Genomic DNA, 18,260 nt, shown 5'->3' on the forward strand with positions numbered 1-18,260 from the left:
TAGGATATAACCAGTATCTATACTATCCCACAATGCATCACTCATCTATTATATAGGATATGACCAGTATCTATACTATCCCACAATGCATCACTCATCTATTATATAGGATATGACCAGTATCTATACTATCCCACAATGCATCACTCATCTATTATATAGGATATGACCAGTATCTATACTATCCCACAATGCATCACTCATCTATTATATAGGATATAACCAGTATCTATACTATCCCACAATGCATCACTCATCTATTATATAGGATATAACCAGTATCTATACTATCCCACAATGCATCACTCATCTATTATATAGGATATGACCAGTATCTATACTATCCCACAATGCATCACTCATCTATTATATAGGATATAACCAGTATCTATACTATCCCACAATGCATCACTCATCTATTATATAGGATATGACCAGTATCTATACTATCCCACAATGCATCACTCATCTATTATATAGGATATAACCAGTATCTATACTATCCCACAATGCATCACTGTAATATTATATAGGATATAACCAGTATCTATACTATCCCACAATGCATCACTGTAATATTATATAGGAAATGACCACTATCTATACTATCCCACAATGCATCGCTGTAATATTATATAGGATATGACCACTATCTATACTATCCCACAATGCATCACTGTAATATTATATAGGATATGACCAGTATCCCCTGTCCCCTTCTCTGTGGCTTCTCAGAGACGCTTAGTGCTTGATGTAACCCCTTCCATACTGGGATGTCTGTCACATTCCCCCCCCCCCCCCCCCCCGCCCGCCTGCCGCCTATATATACAGGTACACCCCCCTCCCCCCAGTATTAGGTCACAGAGAAGCCCAGTACATGTTATTACTATAAACACAGAATACTCAGGAGATTTATAATATATAATTATCCTGCTGGTTGATTTGCTTTGACAACAGACGGCGATGATGGACGGCCCGGGGCGTATGGGAGGGAACGTATATGTCTGTATCTCCGTGTCCAACAACCAGTCAGGGCTATAAGGGACGGACAGGATCCGGGGTGATGTATAAGGGACGGACAGGATCCGGGGTGATGTATAAGGGACGGACAGGATCCGGGGTGATGTATAAGGGACGGACAGGATCCGGGGTGATGTATAAGGGACGGACAGGATCCGGGGTGATGTATAAGGGACGGACAGGATCCGGGTGATGTATAAGGGACGGACAGGATCCGGGGTGATGTATAAGGGACGGACAGGATGCGGGGTGATGTATAAGGGACGGACAGGATCCGGGGTGATGTATAAGGGACGGACAGGATCCGGGGTGATGTATAAGGGACGGACAGGATCCGGGTGATGTATAAGGGACGGACAGGATCCGGGGTGATGTATAAGGGACGGACAGGATCCGGGGTGATGTATAAGGGACGGACAGGATCCGGGTGATGTATAAGGGACGGACAGGATCCGGGGTGATGTATAAGGGACGGACAGGATCCGGGGTGATGTATAAGGGACGGACAGGATCCGGGTGATGTATAAGGGACGGACAGGATCCGGGTGATGTATAAGGGACGGACAGGATCCGGGGTGATGTATAAGGGACGGACAGGATCCGGGGTGATGTATAAGGGACGGACAGGATCCGGGGTGATGTATAAGGGACGGACAGGATCCGGGGTGATGTATAAGGGACGGACAGGATCCGGGGTGATGTATAAGGGACGGACAGGATCCGGGGTGATGTATAAGGGACGGACAGGATCCGGGGTGATGTATAAGGGACGGACAGGATCCGGGGTGATGTATAAGGGACGGACAGGATGCGGGGTGATGTATAAGGGACGGACAGGATGCGGGGTGATGTATAAGGGACGGACAGGATCCGGGGTGATGTATAAGGGACGGACAGGATCCGGGGTGATGTATAAGGGACGGACAGGATCCGGGGTGATGTATAAGGGACGGACAGGATCCGGGGTGATGTATAAGGGACGGACAGGATCCGGGTGATGTATAAGGGACGGACAGGATCCGGGGTGATGTATAAGGGACGGACAGGATCCGGGGTGATGTATAAGGGACGGACAGGATCCGGGGTGATGTATAAGGGACGGACAGGATCCGGGTGATGTATAAGGGACGGACAGGATCCGGGGTGATGTATAAGGGACGGACAGGATCCGGGGTGATGTATAAGGGACGGACAGGATCCGGGGTGATGTATAAGGGACGGACAGGATCCGGGGTGATGTATAAGGGACGGACAGGATCCGGGGTGATGTATAAGGGACGGACAGGATCCGGGGTGATGTATAAGGGACGGACAGGATCCGGGGTGATGTATAAGGGACGGACAGGATCCGGGGTGATGTATAAGGGACGGACAGGATCCGGGGTGATGTATAAGGGACGGACAGGATCCGGGTGATGTATAAGGGACGGACAGGATCCGGGGTGATGTATAAGGGACGGACAGGATCCGGGGTGATGTATAAGGGACGGACAGGATCCGGGGTGATGTATAAGGGACGGACAGGATCCGGGGTGATGTATAAGGGACGGACAGGATCCGGGGTGATGTATAAGGGACGGGCAGGATCCGGGGTGATGTATAAGGGACGGACAGGATGCGGGGTGATGTATAAGGGACGGACAGGATCCGGGGTGATGTATAAGGGACGGACAGGATCCGGGGTGATGTATAAGGAACGGACAGGATCCGGGGTGATGTATAAGGGACGGACAGGATCCGGGGTGATGTATAAGGGACGGACAGGATCCGGGGTGATGTATAAGGGACGGACAGGATCCGGGGTGATGTATAAGGGACGGACAGGATCCGGGGTGATGTATAAGGGACGGACAGGATCCGGGGTGATGTATAAGGGACGGACAGGATCCGGGGTGATGTATAAGGGACGGACAGGATCCGGGGTGATGTATAAGGGACGGACAGGATCCGGGGTGATGTATAAGGGACGGACAGGATCCGGGGTGATGTATAAGGGACGGACAGGATCCGGGGTGATGTATAAGGGACGGACAGGATCCGGGGTGATGTATAAGGGACGGACAGGATCCGGGGTGATGTATAAGGGACGGACAGGATCCGGGTGATGTATAAGGGACGGACAGGATCCGGGGTGATGTATAAGGGACGGACAGGATCCGGGGTGATGTATAAGGGACGGACAGGATCCGGGGTGATGTATAAGGGACGGACAGGATCCGAGGTGATGTATAAGGGACGGACAGGATCCGGGGTGATGTATAAGGGACGGACAGGATCCGGGGTGATGTATAAGGGACGGACAGGATCCGGGGTGATGTATAAGGGACGGACAGGATCCGGGGTGATGTATAAGGGACGGACAGGATGCGGGGTGATGTATAAGGGACGGACAGGATCCGGGGTGATGTATAAGGGACGGACAGGATCCGGGGTGATGTATAAGGGACGGACAGGATCCGGGGTGATGTATAAGGGACGGACAGGATCCGGGTTGATGTATAAGGGACGGACAGGATCCGGGGTGATGTATAAGGGACGGACAGGATCCGGGGTGATGTATAAGGGACTGACAGGATCCGGGTGATGTATAAGGGACGGACAGGATCCGGGGTGATGTATAAGGGACGGACAGGATGCGGGATGGGGAGATACTATTAAGGACGGACAGGATCCGGGGTGATGTATAAGGGACGGACAGGATCCGGGGTGATGTATAAGGGACGGACAGGATCCGGGGTGATGTATAAGGGACGGACAGGATCCGGGATGGGGAGATACTATTAGGGACGGACAGGATCCGGGGTGATGTATAAGGGACGGACAGGATCCGGGATGGGGAGATACTATTAGGGACGGACAGGATCCGGGGTGATGTATAAGGGACGGACAGGATCCGGGATGGGGAGATACTATTAGGGACGGACAGGATCCGGGATGGGGAGATACTATTAGGGACGGACAGGATCCGGGATGGGGAGATACTATTAGGGACGGACAGGATCCGGGATGGGGAGATACTATTAGGGACGGACAGGATCCGGGATGGGGAGATACTATTAGGGACGGACAGGATCCGGGATGGGGAGATACTATTAGGGATTACACAATCACTGGGAGGACACTGACGTTCTGATTAACCTCGGACCATTAGGAGGGGTTAACATGAAGGAATGGGCAGCAGGGGAAGGGTTAATAGTGAAAGGTTTAAAGAAATTACCTCAGGAGCTAGTAGGTGAGGATTGGGGAGTTAAGTAACCAATAGCAGGCTGGTATCTGGGAGGAGCTGCCCTCTGCCTCACATGTGTATGCTGGCCTGGGATTGGTGGCTTTAAGGGAGCTTCTGATTGGTTAAGAGGCAACCTATAGAAAGAGTGTATCTGGGGCTTCAGGGTAAAGCTTGCCTCTGAGGGACACCTAGGGATTGGAGGAGACACAGGGAGGGGGCGTGGTCAGAGCTTATTTAGGAGCTGGTACAGGGAATTTTCTGTCACTTTGCCCGCGCTGTGGAAGATTTAGGAGAGAAGAATAGAAGCTGCGGCCGCATCATCAGCTGCTCAGCCGCGATTGGCTGAGCACAGTTATGCTCAGCCAATCGCAGCTGAGCATCGGATGACGCTGCAGAGGGCCCGAAGAAGACGTCACTGACTGAAGATCGGAGACGGGGTCGGCATGTGACAGGTATGTATAGCGCACCACACTTCCGGGTACACGGGTGGGGGTGGGAGGACACAGGGAAGGGGGCCATTCACAGACATAACATACATTACAGAGTTGTATAAGTTTGTAATGTGTGTTATTCTGTCAATAATTCTTTACCGCCGCACTACCCCTTTAAGTCCCTTTAGTTTCTTTTCCTGTGGGGTGAAGCCGTTCTAATAAAGAAAAGGCCTCTCAGTTATATATATACATATATATATATATATATATATATATATATATATATATATATATATATATATACACCCACCGGCCACTTTATTAGGTACACCTGTCCAACTGCACGTTACCACTTAATTTCTAATCAGCCAATCACATGGCGGCAACTCAGTGCATTTAGGCATGTAGACATGGTCAAGACAATCTCCTGCAGTTCAAACCGAGCATCAGTATGGGGAAGAAAGGGGATTTGAGGCCTTTGAACGTGGTTGTTGTTGGTGCCAGAAGGGCTGGTCTGAGTATTTCAGAAACTGCTGATCTACTGGGATTTTCACGCACAACCATCTCTAGGGTTTACAGAGAATGGTCCGAAAAAGAAAAACCATCCAGTGAGCGGCCGTTCTGTGGGCGGAAATGCCTTGTTGATGCCAGAGGTCAGAGGAGAATGGGCAGACTGGTTCCAGCTGATAGAAAGGCAACAGTGACTCAAATAGCCAACCGTTACAGCCAAGGTAGGCCGAAGAGCATCTCTGACCGCACAGTACGGCCAACTCTGAGGCAGATGGGCTACAGCAGCAGAAGACCACACCGGGTGCCACTCCGCTCAGCTAAGAACAGGAAACTGAGGCTACAATTTGTACAAGCTCATCGAAATTGGACAGTAGAAGATTGGAAAAACGTTGCCTGGTCTGATGAGTCTCGATTTCTGCTGCGACATTCGGATGGTAGGGTCAGAATTTGGCGCCAACAACATGAAAGCATGGATCCATCCTGCCTTGTATCAACGGTTCAGGCTGGTGGTGGTGGTGTCATGGTGTGGGGAATATTTTCTTGGCACTCTTTGGGCCCCTTGGTACCAATTGAGCATGGTTGCAACGCCACAGCCTACCTGAGTATTGTTGCTGACCATGTCCATCCCTTTATGACCACAATGGACCCAACATCTGATGGCGACTTTCAGCAGGATAATGCGCCATGTCATAAAGCTAGAATCATCTCAGACTGGTTTCTTGAACATGACAATGAGGTCACTGTGCTCCAATGGCCTCCACAGTCACCAGATCTCAATCCAATAGAGCATCTTTGGGATGTGGTGGAACGGGAGATTGGCATCATGGATGTGCAGCCGACAAATCTGCGGCAACTGTGTGATGTCATCATGTCACTATGGACCAAAATCTCTGAGGAAGCTTCCAGCACCTTGTTGTATCTATGCCACCAAGAATTGGGGCAGTTCTGAGGGCCCAAGGGGGTCCAACCCGTTACTAGCATGGTGTACCTAATAAAGTGGCCGCTGAGTGTGTATATATATATATATATATATTTTTTTTTTTTTATTTTTTTTTTATTTGATTATGACATGGTTGAATGTATGGGCGGAGCTGGAAGAGCTCGACTATTCATGTCTGTTGATATATTTATGAATTTAAGTATCTATGGGGTTTTAAAATGTGTCTATTTTGACAAATTTTTATAAATTAAGTTAATACCAATTGTTTGGTCTATTATTTGATCATAGTAAGTTTAGCTTATTATAAAGGGTTACAATTAGTAGGCTCCATTCCTTCAGGCTCCCAGCTGCCTGCTCCTGTATACCCTGCCCTAGGGATGGGTCATACCCAGCCGCCACAGTCACACATCATGACACAACAGGCAGCCGCTAATAATCAGCATGCCGCACACCGCGCCTTTATTATTGTACATTTGTCACGTAATAAGGATGTTCACCGTTCTTGTGTAACACAATGTTCTGTGTGGACAGGGGTTCTCAGGCTGCAATGTACAAGTATATGACTATGTATGTGTACTGTATGTGACTATGTATATGTACTGTATGTGACTATGTATGTGACTATGTATATGTAAAGTATGTGACTATGTATGTGTACTGTAAGTGACTATGTATGTGTACTGTATGTGACTATGTATGTGACTATGTATATGTACTGTATGGGACTATGTATATGTACTGTATGTGACTATGTATGTGTACTGTATGTGACTATGTATATGTACTGTATGTGACTATGTATATGTACTGTATGTGACTGTATGTGTACTGTATGTGACTATGTATGTGTACTGTATGTGACTATGTATATATACTGTATGTGACTATGTATATGTACTGTATGTGACTATGACTATGTATATGACTATGTATATATACTGTATGTGACTATGTGTGACTATTTATATGTACTGTATGTGACTATGTATATGTACTGTATGTGACTATGTATGTGACTATGTATGTGACTATGTATATGTACTGTATGTGACTATGTATGTGTACTGTATGTGACTATGTATGTGTACTGTATGTGACTATGTATATGTACTGTATGTGACTATGTATATGTACTGTATGTGACTATGTATGTGACTATGTATGTGTACTGTATGTGTACTGTATGTGACTATGTATATGTACTGTATGTGACTATGTATGTGTACTGTATGTGACTATGTATATGTACTGTATGTGACTATGTATGTGTACTGTGACTATGTATATGTACTGTATGTGACTATGACTATGTATATGACTATGTATATATACTGTATGTGACTATGTATGTGACTATATGTACTGTATGTGACTATGTATATGTACTGTATGTGACTATGTATGTGTACTGTATGTGACTGTATGTATAGTGTATGTGACTATGTATGTGTACTGTATGTGACTATGTATGTGTACTGTATTTGACTATGTATATGTACTGTATGTGACTATGTATATGTACTGTATGTGACTATGTATGTGACTATGTATATGTACTGTATGTGACTATGTATGTGTACTGTATGTGACTATGTATATGTACTGTATGTGACTATGTATGTGACTATGTATATGTACTGTATGTGACTATGTATGTGTACTGTATGTGACTATGTATATGTACTGTATGTGACTATGACTATGTATATGACTATGTATATATACTGTATGTGACTATGTATGTGACTATATGTACTGTATGTGACTATGTATATGTACTGTATGTGACTATGTATGTGTACTGTATGTGACTATGTATATGTACTGTATGTGACTATGTATGTGTACTGTATGTGACTATGTATGTGTACTGTATGTGACTATGTATGTGTACTGTATGTGACTATGTATATGTACTGTATGTGACTATGTATGTGTACTGTATGTGACTATGTATATGTACTGTATGTGACTATTTATATGTACTGTATGTGACTATGTATGTGTACTGTATGTGACTGTATGTGTAGTGTATGTGACTATGTATGTGTACTGTATGTGACTATGTATGTGTACTGTATGTGACTATGTATGTGTACTGTATGTGACTGTATGTGTAGTGTATGTGACTATGTATGTGTACTGTATGTGACTATGTATGTGTACTGTATGTGACTATGTATATGTACTGTATGTGACTATGTATGTGTACTGTATGTGACTATGTATATGTACTGTATGTGACTATGTATATGTACTGTATGTGACTATTTATATGTACTGTATGTGACTATGTATGTGACTATGTATATGTACTGTATGTGACTATGTATATGTACTGTATGTGACTATGTATGTGACTATGTATATGTACTGTATGTGACTATGTATATGTACTGTATGTGACTATGTATATGTACTGTATGGGACTATGTATATGTACTGTATGTGACTATGTATGTGTACTGTATTTGACTATGTATGTGTACTGTATGTGACTATGTATGTGACTATGTATATGTACTGTATGTGACTATGTATATGTACTGTATGTGTACTGTATGTGACTATGTTTGTGACTATGTATATGTACTGTATGTGACTATGTATATGACTATGTATATGTACTGTATGTGACTATGTATATGACTATGTATGTGTACTGTATGTGACTATGTGTACTGTATGGGACTATGTATGTGTACTGTATGTGACTATTTATATGTACTGTATATGACTATGTATAGGTATTGTAAATGACTATGTATATGTACTGTCACCCAGCTTTCCCAGCATGTTGTAGTCAGTATAAGGGAGGTCACCCAGCATCTTGTATAGTAGTCAGTATGATGGAGGTCACCCAGCTTTCCCAGCATCTTGTATAGTATTCAGTATAATGGAGATCACCCAGCTTTCCCAGTATCCTGTAGTCAGTATAATGGAGGTCACCCAGCTTTCTCAGCATCTTATACTCAGTATGATGGAGGTCACCCAGCTTTCCCATTATCTTATTCTCAGTATGATGGAGGTCATCCAGCTTTCCCAGCAGCTTATACTCAGAATGATGGAGGTCACCCAGCGTTCCCAGCATCTTATTCTCAGTATGATGGAGGTCACCCAGCTTTCCCAGCATCTTGTATAATATTCAGTATAATGGAGGTCACCCAGCTTTCCCAGTATCCTGTAGTCAGTATAATGGAGGTCACCCAGCTTTCTCAGCATCTTATACTCAGTATGATGGAGGTCACCCAGCTTTCCCATTATCTTATTCTCAGTATGATGGAGGTCATCCAGCTTTCCCAGCATCTTATACTCAGTATGATGGAGGTCACCCAGCTTTCCCAGCAGCTTATACTCAGAATGATGGAGGTCACCCAGCGTTCCCAGCATCTTATTCTCAGTATGATGGAGGTCACCCAGCTTTCCCATTATTTTGAATTGTAGTCAGTATATGGAGGTCACCCAGCTTTCCCAGCATCTTGTAGTCAGTATGATGGAGGTCACCCAGCTTTCCCAGCATCTTATACTCAGTATGATGGAGGTCACCAAGCTTTCCCAGCATCTTGTAGTCAGTATAATGATGATCACCCAGCTTTCCCAGCATCTTGTGGTCAATATGATGGAGGTCACCCAGCTTTCCCAGCATCTTGTAGTCAGTATAATGATGGTCACCCAGCTTTCCCAGCATCTTGTAGTCAGTATGATGGAGGTCACCCAGCTTTCAGACCCCCTGTGCACCATATATAATATATAATATTGGTATAACAGACCTATTCACAGACATCGCTCCCTTGGCTCGGAGTTCAGGTTCCACCCTAATAACCTCACATTGTTAGAGGTTTCTTTTGGCTTCATCTGTTGGTAGATGAGATCCCATACAGTCGACTCCTTTAGCACATACAGTCGGATCCTCTGGCACATACAGTCGGTTCCTCTAGCACACACAGTCGTATCCTCTGGCACATTTAGTCGGTTCCTCCGGCACATACAGTGAGCTCCTCTAGCATATACAGTGGGTTCCTCTAGGACATACAGTCAGTTCCTCCGGAACACACAGTCGGTTCCTCTAGCACAGGGGCCCCCAAACTACGGCCCGCGGGCCGCATGCGGCCCCCGAGGCCATTTAGCCAGCCCCCGCCTCACTTCCGGAAGGGACAACTCTTTCATTGGTGGTCAGTGGTGGACTGCTCTCACTGACCACCAATAAAAGAGCTACCCCTTCCGGATAACGCCAGCTGCAGCCAAACTCCACCGCTGCCTATCCCTGCCCCCTGCCCCGCATCCATGCCGCCGCGGTCATCATCCCCGGGCGGGCCCCTCGCACTCTTGGAATCCCTCCGGTCAGATCTCTGAGGGATCTTCCGTCAGGGGCAGTGATGACGTCACTGCACCTGCTGGGGGATCCCTCCGGCGACTGACCAGCTGAAGAGGAGAGAAGAGGCCAGGAGAGATGAAGACAGTATTAGGTGAGTATAATTATGTTTCTTTTGTAGCAATGCAGTGGGACATTATAACTATATGGGGGACATTGCAGGGGGACATTATTACTATATGGGGGACATTGCAGGGGGACAATATAACTATATGGGGGACATTTCACGGGAACAATATAACTATATGGGGGACAATATAACTATATGGGGGACATTGCAGGGAGTATTATTACTATATGGGGGACATTGCAGGGAGCATTATTACTATATGGGGGACATTGCAGGGGGACAATATAACTATATGGAGGAGAATGCAGGGGGACATTATTACTATATGGGGGACATTGCAGGGGGACAATATAACTATATGGGGGACATCATTACTATATGGGGGACATTGCAGGGGGGACAATATAACTATATGGGGGACATTGCAGGGGAACAATATAACTATATGGGGGACATTGCAGGGGAACAATATAACTATATGGGGGACATTGCAGGGGAACAATATAACTATATGGGAACATTGCAGGGGGAAAATATAACTATATGGGGGACAATATAACTATATGGGGGACATTGCAGGGAGTATTATTACTATATGGGGGACATTGCAGGGGGACAATATAACTATATGGAGGAGAATGCAGGGGACATTATTACTATATGGGGGACATTGCAGGGGGACAATATAACTATATGGGGGACATTGCAGGGGAACAATATAACTATATGGGAACATTGCAGGGGGAAAATATAACTATATGGGGGACAATATAACTATATGGGGGACATTGCAGGGAGTATTATTACTATATGGGGGACATTGCAGGGGGACAATATAACTATATGGAGGAGAATGCAGGGGGACATTATTACTATATGGGGGACATTGCAGGGGGACAATATAACTATATGGGGGACATTGCAGGGGAACAATATAACTATATGGGGGACATTGCAGGGGACAATATAACTATATGGGGGACATTGCAGGGAGCATAATTACTATATGGGGGACATTGCAGGGGGACAATATAACTATATGGAGGAGAATGCAGGAGGACATTATTACTATATGGGGGACATTGCAGGGGGACAATATAACTATATGAGGGACATTGCAGGGGAACAATATAACTATATGGGGGACATTGCAGGGAGCATTATTACTATATGGGGGACAATATAACTATATGGGGGACATTGCAGGGGAACAATATAACTATATGGGGGACATTGCAGGGGGACAATATAACTATATGAGGGACATTGCAGGGAGCATTATTACTATATGAGGAACATTGCAGGGGGACAATTTAACTATATGGGGGACATTGTAGGGGGACAATATAACATTATGGAGGACAATGCAGGGGAACATTATTACTATATGGGGGACATTGCAGGGGAACAATATAACTATATGGAGGACATTGCAGAGGAACAATATAACTATATGGGAATATTGCAGGGGAACAATATATATGGGGGACATTGCAGAGGAACAATATAACTATATGCGGGACAATATAACAATATGGAGGACAATGCAGGGGAACAATATAACTATATGGAGGACAATGCAGGGGAACAATATAACTATATGGGGGGCATTGCAGGGGAACAATATAACTATATGGGGGGCATTGCAGGGGAACAATATAACTATATGAGGGACATTGCAGGGGAACAATATAACTATATGGGGGGCATTGCAGGGGAACAATATAACTATATGGGGGGCATTGCAGGGGAACAATATAACTATATGAGGGACATTGCAGGGGAACAATATAACTATATGAGGGACATTGCAGGGGGACAATATAACTATATGGGGGACATTGCAGGGGGACAATATAACTATATGGGGGACATTGCAGGGGACAATATAACTATATGGGGGACATTGCAGGGGGACAATATAACTATATGGGGGACATTGCAGGGGACAATATAACTATATGGGGGACATTGCAGGGGACATTATTACTATATGGGGGACATTGCAGGGGAACAATATAACTATATGGGGGACAAGCCAAAAAGACAGAAATGGCTGCACATCGCACCCATGGCTGACACGAAAGCTTATTCAGCTACATTTAAAACCAACATCAGAAGTTAGTATATAATTTGGCCAAACCATATTGCCTCATGTACCACGTGCAGGTCTTCTGATACACGAGTCCCTAACCAAACCTCATCACTGTGCCGGTCAGCGACCACAATCCCCGCAAAACGTGCGCAAGCAGAGAAGGGGGGCCACGGAATGGCCCTGCAACCCCATTGTCACAGGACCAGACCCTAAAAGGCCCCCCCGGACCCCGCAGGCGCCACCGGCGGAAAAAGTGGACGCCAAGCAACACAAGTGTGAACAAGCTCTTACCTCTCTCCATTCCTCTGCAGGTAGAATGGGAAAATACTAGGAGATCCTCCCCTTATGTACACAGGTGCTTCCTGCTAATTTGGATCACATGTGTCTTACAAAGCACGAGTGCTAGCCACAATGAGAAAAGGGACAGAATACATAAAATATGCACAAGCCAAAAAGACAGAAATGGCTGCACATCGCACCCATGGCTAGCACGAATGTAGCTGAATAAGCTTTCGTGTCATCCATGGGTGTGATGTGCAGCCATTTCTGTCTTTGTGGCTTGTGCATATTTTATGTATTCTGTCCCTTTTTTCATTGCGGCTAGCACTCGTGCTTTGTAAGACCCATGTGATCCAAATTAGCAGGAAGCACCTGTGTACATAAGGGGAGGATCTCCTAGTATTTTCCCATTCTACCTGCAGAGGAATGGAGAGAGGTAAGAGCTTGTTCACACTTGTGTTGCTTGGCGTCCACTTTTTCCGCCGGTGGCGCCTGCGGGGTCCGGAGGGGCCCTTTTGGGTCTGGTCCTGTGACAATGGGGTTGCAGGGCCATTCCGTGGCCCCTCTTCTCTGCTTGTGCACGTTTTGCGGGGATTGTGGTCACTGACCGGCACAGTGATGATGTTTGGTTAGGGACTCATGTGTATCAGAAGACCTGCACGTGGTACATGAGGCAATATGGTTTGGCCAAATTATATACTAACTTCTGATGTTGGTTTTAAATGTAGCTGAATAAGCTTTCGTGTCAGCCATGGGTGCGATGTGCAGCCATTTCTGTCTTTTTGGCTTGTGCATAACTATATGGGGGACATTGCAGGGGAACAATATAACTATATGGGGGACATTGCAGGGGGACAATATAACAATATGGAGGACATTGCAGGGGAACAATATGACTATATGGGGGACATTGCAGGCGGACAATATAACTATATGGGGGACATTGCAGGGGACATTATTACTATATGGGGGACATTGCAGGGGAACAATATAACTATATGAGGGACATTGCAGGGGGTCATTATTACTATATGGGGGCACAGCAGGGGATCCTACATACAGGGGGAAACCCACATACCTAGTGACTTTACTGCACCAAACAGCAGAATTACTACAGTTTGTGGCCTATAAGGAAGGAAAAAGGAAGTAAGTTGCTGGAAAAGGGCGGAGCCGGAGATGTCTGTCTGGCTGGCAGGTTCTGAAGAGACGAATTGTAGCTGAAAGAAATCATGGTGGTCTGGGCCGGATGGAGAGGAAAAGGAAAGTGACGCCTCAGATCAAAGAAGCTGTCACCTGTGAGTCACTGAATGATGTTTTTGTACTCAGTAGAACATTATTTGGTAGGGGTGCCACACTGTTCTATGCCGTAATACACACACTGCTTCTTCCTAGGAACCCAAATCCTGATAAAAGCCCCCCCCCCCCCTTTCCCCAGGGCTGAACTGAGTGAGGTGCTGCTTGAGGGGATAAAGGTGCAGTGGGGGGAGTTGAAAGTGGGGTGAGGGGGCTGGTTGAGGGTGTAAAGGGGGAGTGAGGAGGGGGGGGGGGGTGGCATTTTGCACTGGGATTTGATTATAGTTTGTTTTTTTATAGTCCGTCCCTTCGACGGTCTTAGAGACAGTGAACTGGCCCCCCTGCTCTAGCACATGCAGTTAGTTCCTCTGGCACATGCAGTCGGTTCCTCCGGCACATGCAGTCGGTTCCTCCAGCACATACAGTCAGTTCCTCCAGCATATACAGTCGGTTACTCTAACACATACAGTTGGTTCCTCTAGCACATACAGTCAGTTCCTCTGGCATTTACAGTCGGTTCCTCCGGCTTATACCGTCGGTTCCCCTGGCACACACAGTCGGTTCCTTTAGCACATACAGTGCTTTCCTCTAGCACATACAGTGGGTTCCTCCAGCACATACAGTGGGTTCCTCCAGCACATACAGTCGTATCCTCCAGCACATACAGTCGGTTCCTCTAGCACATACAGTCGGTTACTCTAGCACATGCAGTCAGTTCCTTCGGTACATACAGTGGGTTCCTCTAGCACATACAGTCGGTTCCTCTAGCATATGCAGTCAGTTCCTCCAGCTTATACAGTCGGTTCCTCTGGCACACACAGTCAGTTCCTCTAGCACATACAGTCAGTTCCTCTAGCACATACAGTCAGTTCCTCCAGCAGATAGAGTGGGTTCCTCTAGCACATGCAGTCAGTTCCTCTAGCATATACAGTTGGTTCCTCCAGCACATGCAGTCGGTTCCTCTAGCACATACAGTCGGTTCCTCCGGCTTATACAGTCGGTTCCTCTAGCACATACAGTCGTATCCTCCAGCACATACAGTCGGTTCCTCTAGCTCATACAGTCGGTTCCTCTAGCTTATACAGTCGGTTCCTCTAGCTCATACAGTCGGTTCCTCCAGCACATGCAGTCGTATCCTCCAGCACATACAGTCGCATCCTCTAGCACATACAGTCGTATCCTCTAGCACATACAGTCGTATCCTCCAGCACATACAGTCGGTTCCTCTAGCATATGCAGTCAGTTCCTCCAGCTTATACAGTCGGTTCCTCTGGCACACACAGTCAGTTTCTCTAGCACATACAGTCAGTTCCTCTAGCACATACAGTCAGTTCCTCCAGCAGATACAGTGGGTTCCTCTAGCACATGCAGTCAGTTCCTCTAGCATATACAGTTGGTTCCTCCAGCACATGCAGTCGGTTCCTCTAGCACATACAGTCGGTTCCTTCGGTACATACAGTCGGTTCCTCCGGCTTATACAGTCGGTTCCTCTAGCACATACAGTCGTATCCTTCAGCACATACAGTCGGTTCCTCTAGCATATACAGTCGGTTCCTCCGGCTTATACAGTCGGTTCCTCCAGCACATGCAGTCGTATCCTCCAGCACATACAGTCGTATCCTCTAGCACATACAGTCGTATCCTCCAGCACATACAGTCGGTTCCTCTAGCATATGCAGTCAGTTCCTCCAGCTTATACAGTCGGTTCCTCTGGCACACACAGTCAGTTCCTCTAGCACATACAGTCAGTTCCTCTAGCACATACAGTCAGTTCCTCCAGCAGATACAGTGGGTTCCTCTAGCACATGCAGTCAGTTCCTCTAGCATATACAGTTGGTTCCTCCAGCACATACAGTCGGTTCCTCTAGCACATACAGTCGGTTCCTTCGGTACATACAGTCGGTTCCTCCGGCTTATACAGTCGGTTCCTCTAGCACATACAGTCGCATCCTCTAGCACATGCAGTCGTATCCTCCAGCACATACAGTCGGTTCCTCCAGCACATGCAGTCGTATCCTCCAGCACATACAGTCGTATCCTCTAGCACATACAGTCGTATCCTCCAGCACATACAGTCGGTTCCTCTAGCATATGCAGTCAGTTCCTCCAGCTTATACAGTCGGTTCCTCTGGCACACACAGTCAGTTCCTCTAGCACATACAGTCAGTTCCTCTAGCACATACAGTCAGTTCCTCCAGCAGATACAGTGGGTTCCTCTAGCACATGCAGTCAGTTCCTCTAGCATATACAGTTGGTTCCTCCAGCACATGCAGTCGGTTCCTCTAGCACATACAGTCGGTTCCTTCGGTACATACAGTCGGTTCCTCCGGCTTATACAGTCGGTTCCTCTAGCACATACAGTCGTATCCTCCAGCACATACAGTCGGTTCCTCTAGCACATACAGTCGGTTCCTCTAGCTCATACAGTCGGTTCCTCTAGCTTATACAGTCGGTTCCTCTAGCTCATACAGTCGGTTCCTCCAGCACATGCAGTCGTATCCTCCAGCACATACAGTCGGTTCCTCCAGCTTATGCAGTCAGTTCCTCCGGCACACAGACCTCCTCTCTACATCACCCACCTTGTGCCATTGTCTTCTCGGCCGTCTCCCTCCTGCGCTCAGCACCGTCCACCATTAGCTGGTGACAGTAACAGCTTTGTTGTCTGCTGGATGGAATATAAAGCAGCGGGGCGAGGTGGGGCCGCACCAATCATAGCTTCACTTTCTCACTAAAATTACAACTGGTTTGCTCACTTGCTACAATTTTTTTCTTGCCAACTTTGCTTGATGTAGGTGATGTAGGTGATGTAGGTGTGGTGGTGGATGACGGGGCAGGAGCACGCTCCAAACTATTGTCTGCTGAAATACTGGTTTAGCACACCCAGAGTTATCATGTCGTAGCTTTCTCTTACATGTTATATGCTACACATTATACACTCAGCGTCCACTTTATTAGGTACACCATGCTAGTAACGGGTCGGACCCCCTTTTGCCTCAGAACTGCCCCAATTCTTGGTGGCATAGATACAACAAGGTGCTGGAAGCTTCCTCAGAGATTTTGGTCCATATTGACATGATGACATCACACAGTTGCCGCAGATTTGTCGGCTGCACATCCATGATGCCAATCTCCCGTTCCACCACATCCCAAAGATGCTCTATTGGATTGAGATCTGGTGACTGTGGAGGCCATTGGAGTACAGTGACCTCATTGTCATGTTCAAGAAACCAGTCTGAGATGATTCTAGCTTTATGACATGGCGCATTATCCTGCTGAAAGTAGCCATCAGATGTTGGGTCCATTGTGGTCATAAAGGGATGGACATGGTCAGCAACAATACTCAGGTAGGCTGTGGCGTTGCAACCATGCTCAATTGGTACCAAGGGGCCCAAAGAGTGCCAAGAAAATATTCCCCACACCATGACACCACCACCACCAGCCTGAACCGCTGATACAAGGCAGGATGGATCCATGCTTTCATGTTGTTGACGCCAAATTCTGACCCTACCATCCGAATGTCGCAGCAGAAATCGAGACTCATCAGACCAGGCAACGTTTTTCCAATCTTCTACTGTCCAATTTCGATGAGCTTGTGCAAATTGTAGCCTCAGTTTCCTGTTCTTAGCTGAGCGGAGTGGCCCCCGGTGTGGTCTTCTGCTGCTGTAGCCCATCTGCCTCAGAGTTGGCCGTACTGTGCGGTCAGAGATGCTCTTCGGCCTACCTTGGCTGTAACGGTTGGCTATTTGAGTCACTGTTGCCTTTCTATCAGCTGGAACCAGTCTGCCCATTCTCCTCTGACCTCTGGCATCAACAAGGCATTTCCGCCCACAGAACTGCCGCTCACTGGATGATTTTTCTTTTTCGGACCATTCTCTGTAAACCCTAGAGATGGTTGTGCATGAAAATCCCAGTAGATCAGCAGTTTCTGAAATACTCAGACCAGCCCTTCTGGCACCAACAACCATGCCACGTTCAAAGGCCTCAAATCCCCTTTCTTCCCCATACTGATGCTCGGTTTGAACTG

The 18,260-nt window shown here is 46.7% G+C and overlaps 1 protein-coding gene across 1 annotated transcript in view; it reads right to left on the bottom strand.

The window, feature by feature from the left end:
* Positions 1–16,953, bottom strand: part of LOC138771677 (protein-glutamine gamma-glutamyltransferase 5-like) — an 87,478-nt gene extending 70,525 nt beyond the window's left edge. The window contains exon 1 of the mRNA XM_069951554.1: positions 16,816–16,953. Coding sequence (XP_069807655.1) covers positions 16,816–16,870 — 55 coding nt within the window. The 5' untranslated portion in view covers positions 16,871–16,953. The remainder of the gene's footprint in view (positions 1–16,815) is intronic.
* Between the last annotated feature and the right edge of the window lie 1,307 nt (positions 16,954–18,260).

The sequence above is a fragment of the Dendropsophus ebraccatus genome, chromosome 14, assembly GCF_027789765.1.
Source record: "Dendropsophus ebraccatus isolate aDenEbr1 chromosome 14, aDenEbr1.pat, whole genome shotgun sequence".
In the NCBI taxonomy this organism is placed as follows: domain Eukaryota; kingdom Metazoa; phylum Chordata; class Amphibia; order Anura; family Hylidae; genus Dendropsophus; species Dendropsophus ebraccatus.